The 10,358-nt window shown below is 46.6% G+C and overlaps 1 protein-coding gene across 1 annotated transcript; it reads left to right on the top strand.

Moving 5' to 3' along the window:
- Window positions 1-8,537: 8,537 nt before the first annotated feature.
- On the top strand, window positions 8,538-10,358 carry AVP (arginine vasopressin). Its single transcript, XM_006874832.1, has 3 exons — window positions 8,538-8,657; window positions 9,796-9,997; window positions 10,180-10,358. The coding sequence occupies exons 1-3, from the start codon at window positions 8,538-8,540 to the stop codon at window positions 10,356-10,358; spliced, it is 501 nt and encodes a 166-aa protein (XP_006874894.1).

Below are 10,358 nucleotides of genomic sequence, written 5' to 3' on the forward strand. Positions count from 1 at the left end.
GAGAACTGATAGAATACAAATTGAAATATTTCAACAAACTGAGGCAGCACTGGAGGCACTCAACTATACCAAGAAACTTGCAAAACAGTTACCTGGCCAACTGATTAGAAGAGATGCACATTTGCGCCCATTCCAAAGAGAGGTGACCCAACAGAATGTGGAAATCATCTGACAATATCAATATCACATGCAAGTAAACTTTTGCTAAATATAATTTAAAAACAGCTGCAACAGCACATTGACTGCCAGAAGTTCAAACTAGATTCAGATAAGGACGTGGAACAAAGGGATATTATTGCTGACGTCAGATGGATCTTGGTCAAAAGCAGAGAATAACAGAAAGATGTTTACTTGTGCTTTATTGACATGATATATGCAAAGGCTTTCAACTGTATAGATCATGACACCATGGATCAAATTGTGGAGAATGAGTATTTCACAACACTTAATTGTGCTCATGAGAAACCTATACATAGACCAAGAAGAAGTTGTTCAAACAGAAGAAGAAAACATTGAATGGTTTAAAATCAGGAAGGTGTGACCCAGGATTATATTCTTTCACCATACTTATTCGATTTGTATGCTGAGCAAATAATATGAAAAGGTGGGTTACATGCACCTTTTCATATCATCAGGATGGGAGGAAGACTCATTTACAGCCTGTGGTATGCAGATGATACCTTGCTTGCTGAAAATGAAGAGGACTTAAAATATTTACTGATGAAGATCAAAGACCACAGCTTTCAGTATGGGGGTTGCACCTCAATACAAAAATCCTCACGACTGAACCAATAAATAACATTATGAGAAATGGAGAAAAGATTGAAGTTGTCAAAGATTTCATTTTACTTGGATCCACTATCAACACTCATGGAAGTAGCAGTCAAGAAAGCAAACGATGTATTGCATTGGGCAAATCTGTAGCATAAGACCTCTTGAAAGGTGGTGGTTTTGTTTTATAGGTTTCTAAGGAACCATCATACTGTTTTCTACAAGATGGTATACCATTTTGTACTCTCACCAGAAATAGATAAAGGTGGCAATTTCCCCACATTTTCACCAACATTACAGTTGTTACTTTCTGGTTTTGTTTTTTAAATCTTAGCCACCTAGTGAAAGTGAAATGGTATCTCATTGTGGTTTTGGTTTGTATCTTTCACAGATGGCTAATGTTATACAGGCCTTTGATATGGAAAAGAGTCTAATCAAAACTTATTTCCTAGTTCATAGTGCTTTTTATTGAGCTTACTGTTGTAAGAATTTACACTTGATCTTAGCAAAAAAAAAGCTGAGAAGCTATACAGGTAAGAATTTCTAGGAGGGTTTTTTCATTTATAATTTCTTTTAAGCTGAAAGTAACTTCCTCTGGAGTTCTGATTTCAAATCCAGAGTTCCCCTATTGAATTTTATTATATTTAGCTCTTCAATCCATAGGAAATGTGCTTTGACATTGGATATGAATATGAATTAGACGTGGATATAAGGGAGGAGTTTTTACTTATTTTACTCCTGATGTAGATTAATTTCCATTTCCTACCTATCTATTGCAGAGTCCTGGTGTGGCACTGTAGGATAAGCACTGGGCTGCTAATTGCAAGGTTGGTGGTTCAAACTCACAGGTGGGTCCAACAACAATACCCATCTGTTGCAGGCTCAGAGGTTTTCTATGTTTTATATTCTTGTTCAGTTCACCTTCTGTGATTCAATTCACTTAACGTTTCTTGCATTGCTCCAACTTTTGCTCCTTTTTGCTCACCTCTTCATAGTTTATAGAGCATTTGTGTGTACACACTGTATAAGGGACCTCAAGTAAGAGAGATGAGAAAGAGCAAGCTTCCATGTGATGATCTGGCATGCACTGGGTGCACCTGAGAAAAGGAAGGAAAAGAAAAGGAGTGTCTGTGTATGTGTGTGTGGTGTGGAGAGAGTGGGTGGTGTGCTAAGATGCTCTGCTAAGATTAGTTAACTGTTACCTGTTCTCAGACAAAATTGATCTAAGGGGACCCTCTTCGTTGCTGTTGTTGTTAAGTGCCGTTGAATCCAATTGGTGCTGACTTATAGCGAATTTGTATAGAGTTTCCGAGGGGTAGCTGGTGAGCTTGAACCACTGTCCTTGTGATTCAAACCAACCTTGTAGTCCAGTGCATTAACCCACAGTGCCACACCAGGACTCCAAGAGGGCCCTAGTGTAGGTTTCTTTGCAATGACATACCAGACAAGAGACTAATCTCTAAAATTTATGGAAAACTACAAGAAACTTTTACAAGAAAAAGACAAACAATCCAATTAGAAAATGGGCAAAGGAAATGAACAGACACATCACCAAGACAATTTAGGCAGTCAACAAACATGGAGAAATGTTCAGAATCAGTTGCTATTAGAGACATGCTAATCAAATCAATAATGAGACATCATCTCTATCACCTCACCCCAACATTAATAACAATGTTCAAAAAAACAGAAGACAACAAATGCTGGTGAGGGGGTGGAAAGACTAGGGCCCTCCTACATTGCTGGTGGGACTGTAAAATGGTTTCACCACTGTGGAAAATGAAGTCCTGGTGTGTTGCTGTGGGTTAATGCGCTGGACTGCAAAGTTGGTTTGAACCTCAAGGTTGGTGGTTCAAGCTCATCAGCCACTCCTTGGAAACCCTTTACAGGGTCACTGTCGGTCAGACTACTCGATGGCACTTAACAGCAACAACAGATATGGAAAATGGTTCCTCAGGAAGTTGGAAATAGACATATACTATATGACCCAACAATCCTTCTGCTTGGTGTATAGTGACAAGAAACAAGAGCCAGGACACGAGTAGCTATATGTACACCGATCTTCAATGCAGCACTAATCACAAAGGTGGGGACAGCCTAAATGCCCATCAATGGAAGAATGGGTAAACAAACTTTGGTACATAGACACAATGGAATACTATGCAAGGTGAAGAATAATGAGGAGCCCAGGGGACATCAAGGTAAGTGGTCGGGTCCCCTCAGGGCAAACCCTCTTCCAAGATTAAGACTCAAAGGGGAAAAAAAAAAAGACTCAAGGGGAATACATGAGTAGGCATGTGGTCTGACTGGTGACCACGTTGGTCACTGATAAGGGGAAATGAGGGAAAAACAGCAATGAAGCTGTGAGCTAAGTCCTACCATGTTCAATAGACTCCTGTGAACCTGGGTAAAGACCTGGTTGGCCAGCAGTATGGCAAGACCTGGGGATTCCTGGGCTCAAAGACAGTGACATAGCCACAGAGGACTAGAGTGGAGAGTAAAGCGTCCAGCTGATAAGAAGTGAGGGGAGATGCACAAGAACACCCACACTTGCAGATAATACCCACTTGTCCTGGCTTCAATGACTGGATGATCAGAGCTCAACTAGAAGAAGAAAGAAGAAGGGAGGAAAAAAAGAGTAATCTGATACAATTTGATGAACTTGACCTACACCTATGGATGCAGTAGCTCAAAAGAGGGAACAAATCTTTACAGCAAGGATCATTCCCACCCACTCTGCACACAAGGCAAACAGGGATGGGCACTTGGACATTGGCTACCCAAAATGGGGGGCTATAAAGGCAAGAAGTGACTGTTTTACAAGCTTTCAAGAGGGAGCCTAGATCTAGAGGGTAAGAAGGAAGGTAGAATCTCCACTGAGTAGTATCAAATCTGTCTATGCAGGGCTGATGAAAGGAGATGGGGCTAGGACTCTTGTGGTACAACAGTGAATAATTGTTATCAGGACTGACTATGAAGGTTGGAAATGTAAAGGTAGACATTTTGTAGCAAAAGGAGGGGAGTGATTGACTTTGAAGTCCAGGAGTGGAGGTCCCTGGGACCATCAAGGGAGAAGAGCGGAGTGCAGGACCCTACCCAGAGAAACAGTGACACCAGAGATGGAGGCAGAGATGAAGACATGGAGAGATGGAGAGGCTGGGGACTCTAAACCCAGAGAGGGAGAGGGGCTGTGTGCTGACATCCGAGGGGCAGGCTTGCTAGGTATACCCTTTGGTTTTTTGATGATGCATGGAAGGGATTGTAATCATGGCAATGAAACAATATACAATAGGATGAATGTAAAGCTAATATTCTCCCATGTAAACTATCACATAATTCACAATAAAACATTGAAAAAAAAAAAAAAGAAGAATGATGAATCTGTGAAGTACCTCATAATATGGATGAACCTAGAGGACATTATGTTGTGCATTTGTTAAGTGCCATTGAGTTTGTTCCAAATCACAGTGACCACATAATAGCGTTTCCAAGGAGCAACTAGTGGGTTTGAACTGCTGACCTTGTAGTTTGCAGTTTAGTGCTGATCCTACAGCACCACACCAGGAGTGAAATTAAATGAGTCAATCACAAAAGGACAAATATTTTATGAGACCACTATTGTAAAAATCCATGAAAAGGTTTTCATGCTAAAAGAAGCATTCTTTGGTGGTTACCAAGAGTGGGAGGGAGGGGAGAGTGCTGGCTAGAGGGTCATGTGACAGGAAGGTTGGTAGAAGAATAATGAAGTCAGATGGAGATACAAGAGTTATGTAAGGGCTAAATAGTGGCATATACACAACCTGGGAACAACAGTGTTCTGTGGGTAGATACATGGACAGAGACACAGACTGAGTGGGTAATACAGGAAGAAGAGAGGATGTACAACCATAAAGATATAAGGCTTAGAAGAGGATATGTATACACGGGCATTTACCTTTGCTGCAAACACAACTATAAATGTTGCGGAGCATACAACAGGCAAAATGATGAAAATATATTAGATATTACCAAACATCTTTTTTTTTTTTTTAATGTTTTATTGTGAATTATATGATAGTTTACATGAGAGAACTTTAGTTTTACATTCATTTTATCGTATATCGTTTCATTGCCATGGTTATAATCCCCTCTATGCATCATCAACTGACCAAAGGGTATACCCTACAAACCTGCCCCCTACACTCCCCCCCCCCCCCATTCTTCAGCACACAGTCCCTCTCCCTCTCTGGAGCCAAAGTCCCCAGCCACTTCATCACTCCACGTCCTAGTCTCTGCCTCTATCTCTGGCATCACTGCTACTCTGGGTAGGATCCCACTCTTGGCTCTTCTCGATTGATGGTCCTAGAGCCCTCCGCTCCTAGACTGGAGAGTTAATCACTCCCTTCCTTGCTATAAAACATCTACCTTTACATTTCCAACCCTCACAATCAGTCCTAATAACAATTATTCACTATTGTGTCACAAGTGACTCATCTGCATTTCATTTCATCAGCTCCGCCTAGACAGATTGGATAGTACTCACTGGAGATTCTGCCTTCCTCCATGCCCCTTGGCTCTAGATCCCCTCTTGAAAGCTTGTAAGCCAGTCACTTCTTGCCTTTGTAGTCCCCCACCCACCCACCATTTTGGGTATCCAATGTCCAAGTTGCCCATCTCTGTCTACTCTGTGTGTGGAGGGGGTGGGAACCAAACATCTTAAGGTGATGAGTTGCCAGGCCTGAGGGTTCAGGACCATAGTCTCAGGGGACACTGTAGTTAATTGTCATAATATAGTCCACAAAGACAATGTTCTATATTTTACTTTGCTGAGTAGTCTCTGGTATCTCAAAAGCTCATGACCAGCCATCGAAGGTGCAACTATTAGTCCCATGTGTGGAAGGGAGAGGAGTGATGGGAATTGAAGATATTTGGAATCAATTAGTCCAACAGACTAATGGAACATGTGAACATCAGTTTCCACAACTCTGAGATCTGAAAAACTAGACAGTGCCCAACTACCACTACCAACTAGTCTGAAAGGGATCACATTAGAAGGTTCTGGGGAGAAAATGTGGAACAAAACTCAAAATCATAAAACAAAGACTGGGCTTACTGGTCAGAAAGAGACTGGAGGAAACCGAGAATATTGCCTTCAACCACCCTTCAGGTCTGCAAAGGAACTCACCCTCGTGGCCCAATTATAGTGGAACAATGACACTCGTAAGGAATGCTCACCACGAATGATCAATAATTCAAAATCAAAAGGGTAATATTTGCCTAAGGACAAAGTTGAGAAGGGATGGGAAGGTGGGTGGAATGGAAATAGGAACCCAGGGAGGAAGGGGATAACTGTTGTTGGGGATTGCAATCGTTGAGATAAAACAAAGTGTATGATTTGCTGAATGTAAAACTGCTGATTTTGCCTGCAAACCTCTACTCCATTCACAATAAAAAGTTAAAAAAAAAAAAAAGAAGAAGAGGGGGCCCCAGTATGGAAGGCAGGTCTTAGAATGATGATTCTGGTAGGCACTACAGGACATGGGTATCCTGGCCTGTCCCAGGGCCTGAGTCCTTCATGTGATTTAGCCTCTGCAGTGTGCAGTTGCTAAGGTACTAGGCCAAGGTCACACAGTCCACCTAAGCCAGACCTCTGACCTCCACCCAACATCTGCCTCATAATTCAGCATCTCAGTACGACAATGGCTTCCATGACAAGCTTTGTTTCCAGGCCATGAATAGAGAAAAATGAAAATGTTCACTCTTAATAATAATAGTGTTGTTGTTAAGTGCTGTCGAGTGGGTTTGGACTCATAGCAACCCTATGTAGGGTTTCTGAGGAGTAGCTGGTAGATTTGACCTGCCAAATTTATGGTTCATAGTCCGATGCTGGTTCTACAGCTCCACACCAGGAGCCCTTGAATAATAATGGCATATAATATTAATTACTAGTAGTTATCTGATGTCTAATGCTATTATCACAATAACAATAGCATTTAATGATATCATATTAGTTACTAGTAGTTGTCTAATTGGTTCTAACTTGTGACGACCCTATATATTTCAGAGTAAAACCACACAGGATTTTCAATGGCTGTGACCTTTTGGAAGTAGAACTCCAGGACTTTCTTCCAATGGATCTCTGAGTGGATTCAGAGCTCAGCCAGTGAACCCAGTCACACCAACACAGCCACTTGAGAGAGGTTGAAATGGACCTGGCCCAAGGGTAGTGGAGCAGTACTCAGGTGTGCAGGGCCCTAGTCAGAAGGATCAGTGGCAAGAATGACATGCACTAGAGTGGCAAGGACAAGTACCGGATATTAGTACCTGAACACTGAATTGTTGTTCACTTCCCAGGGACTCCTAAAAATCGAATACTACTCTTAATAAACCTTGTGATGGTACAAGTACTTTTCTAAAGCTTTCAGATATTATTTTTGTCCTTACAACAACCTATGAGGTGGGTACTATTATTTTCTTTACACTGGAAGGAAGGCACAGAGAAGTTAAGTGACTTGACCAAGTCATGAAATTTCAAGCACCAGAGGCCAGATCCAAACCCAGGCCCCTGAGCTCCAATGTCCCTGTGATAACTAACCACAGCCCAGCACTGCGTCTCCAACAGTCCTCACAGCCCCTAAGAGAACATCCCTGAAAGGCCTGGAGGCAGGTCCTGAGCAGAAGGGTGAAGATGGTTTAAGGATCCTGTTCCTAGGAGCTCCATTACACAACCTGGGTGCAGGAGTTGGGTGTATGTACCGCCTGAGAGATGTGGAGTGGCTATCCTAGATCCAGGGACCAGAGAGGAAGAGGGAGACTGAAGCCCCTTCAGATCTGCCAGTTGGGTCAATAGTCATGTGTCAAAACAGCCCAGTGGGCTGCTGCTCTTCTCCCCACAAAACCCTGGCCCCGGGGACCTCACACTTATACTCTCATTTCAGGTTCAAGAGGTCACCTTCCCTGGTCCCCACAAAATAGGGTCCATCGAGGTAGAAGGACTCCCCTCTACCTTTGAACCTTCCTGAGCCTGAATTTCTCTTGTCCCCTATGTTCTTGACTGGTAGAGGTGATGGAGAACGTGCCAAGAAGCTGTCCCAAAGGTCCCTCGTCTAAGGATCCTGAGATCCTGCTCTGTGGGGTATGTACCTGAAGTGGCAATGCCCTGCGTTCCCCAGGACGCTTGACCACCCAGCTGTGGGAATGTCCCCTGATCTGCCTCTGTCCCTTGATCTCATGACTGCAGCTGCCTTACCCTGCAAGAGCAACAACCCTTCCTGGGACGGCCAGAACAAAGTCCCTTGTCCTTGCCACTATAGTGCGTGCCATTCTTGCCAGTGATCCTTCTGACTAGGGCCCTGCACACCTGAGTACTGCTCCACTACCCTTAGGCCAGGTCCATTTCAACCTCTCTCAGGTGGCTGTGTTGGTGTGACTGGGTTCACTGGCTGAGCTCAGGCCTCATCTGAGCATCCTGAAAGCTTGGAGACCATTTCAGGGTGCCCTGAGTCTAAAAAGCCACAGTCATACGGAGGCAGCTCCTGTCACATTATAGCCGGTGACAGCTCGGAAGCCTACACCCCCTCCCCCACAGGTCTTGCACAGACAGGCCCACGTGTGTCCCCAGATGCCTGAATCATTGCTGACGGCTTGGGACCTGGTGGCCATGGGCTCCTGGGGAGCCACTGGGGAGGGGGTGACAGCCACGTAGCCTCTGAGGGAACACCTGCGGACATAAATAGGCAGCCAGCCAAGGCAGCACAGCAGAGCCGGCCAAGCAGCACTGAGCCAGGATGCCCGACACCACGCTGCCCATCTGCTTCCTCGGCCTGCTGGCCCTCACCTCTGCCTGCTACTTCCAGAACTGCCCGAGGGGTGGTAAGAGGGCCATGTCTGACATGGAGCTGAGACAGGTACAATCAATCAACGAGGAGTGTACAATGCCTCAGGGCTGGTACCACAGGGCAGTGACGGGGAAAGAAGGGTGCTGTGGGGGAAGGCAGGCTTTAGGGTAAGTGCCCAGCAAAGGGGTTTGGCATGGATGAGCAGAGGAACTAGCAGGGTGGGTCAGAGGAGACCAGGTTGCCAAATAGGCTAGGAGAGAGACTGAAGAGTTCCCAGACGTATCCAGAGAGTAACTGGGCTTGGGGCTGAGTCCGGGAGAACTGGTAGTGAGCCCTCCTCTTTGCCCATGGGGTCCCCTCAAGACTAGCTGGAGTAATGAAGGCTGTGCTCTGCCCAGCATTCGAGGGCTTCCTCATCCCAGACCCCGACCCAGAAGGTGGCCAATTGCTCTGGGCTCTCCTGACTGGAGGTGCCACCTAAACATCCTGTCCAGGAAGTTGGGACAGAAACCTAGCCCAGTTCTCTCCTGTTATATATCCAGCTGATTCTCTTTGATGTCATTTTCAGCAGAGATGAAGGAAATTCAATCACCTAGCAGGGCCACAGGTGGCTCCATTTCAGGCTGTTGAACACACTAGCATGGGATACTGGGCAAGCCACAGGGTCCACCCTTTCCTTGCCTTGGCTCACTGGAAAGCCCAGACCCTGCTTGGTGCCTATGCCCTCACCTGGGGCTTAGGTTTTAGCCACCTACCTGGTTAGTCCATAGGTGAGTGGGCAGGAGGTCAGGTAAGGGCAAACTAAGAGAAAAGGCAGGAAATGGGAAGGAGAGCAGAGATGTGTTCTGGAGTGGGTGGGCCCTCTATCCACGGGGAGGGGCGGTACTTAGGATCAGCTTTAGTGACAGGACTTGGGGAAGGTAAATCAGGATTCCTGGGATGGTTCCTAGTTGAAGAGAAAGCTGTCCCCGCCTTGAGTTGAGGGCTAACACTGAGAGTTGGTCCTATGTCATCCTGGCTATAAAAGGCATTTAGTAGATTAAGATTTCTTGTCCCTGATCGCTTTGGGGGCCGAAACAGTACCAAAGCAACGACGCAGAACTTCCAACCCCAGATAACCTGGCTTGGAGATTCCGGGCGGGAACGCATCACCTCCCTGCTCACTCACTTCCTCCCCTTGTCCCCTTGTCCCCGCCTGTCCCTGCAGTGCCTTCCCTGCGGCCCCGGGGGCAAGGGGCGCTGCTTCGGGCCCAGCATCTGCTGCGGAGACGAGCTGGGCTGCTTCGTGGGCACCGCCGAGGCGCTGCGCTGCCAGGAGGAGAACTACCTGCCGTCACCCTGCCAGTCGGGCCAGAAGCCATGCGGGAGCGGGGGGCGCTGCGCCGCGCCAGGCATCTGCTGCTACGAGGGTGCGTGGCTGGGGTGGGCCTGGTGGAGCCTCAGGCGCTGTGGGACGCGGGGGTGCTGGGGGAGACCTGGGCTGGGCCTGGGTTCGAGGCTCCACGGGACGCGGGGGACTGGGGGGCTTGGGTGGAACCTTGGTCGGAAGGAGGACAGATGGGAGGGTGCACTCAGCCTGTCCTCCCCGTAGAGAGCTGTGTGACCGAGCCCGAATGCCAGGTGGGCACGGGCAATGGCCGCCGCGCCCGTGCCAGCGACCGGAGCAACGCGACGCAGCTGGACGGACAGACCGGGGCCCTGCTGCTGAGGCTGGTACAGCTGGCCGGGGGACCCGAGCCCGATGATCCCGCCAAACCAGGTGTCTACTGA

This window comes from Chrysochloris asiatica, unplaced genomic scaffold (assembly GCF_000296735.1).
Source record: "Chrysochloris asiatica unplaced genomic scaffold, ChrAsi1.0 scaffold00304, whole genome shotgun sequence".
Classification (NCBI taxonomy): Eukaryota; Metazoa; Chordata; class Mammalia; order Afrosoricida; family Chrysochloridae; genus Chrysochloris; species Chrysochloris asiatica.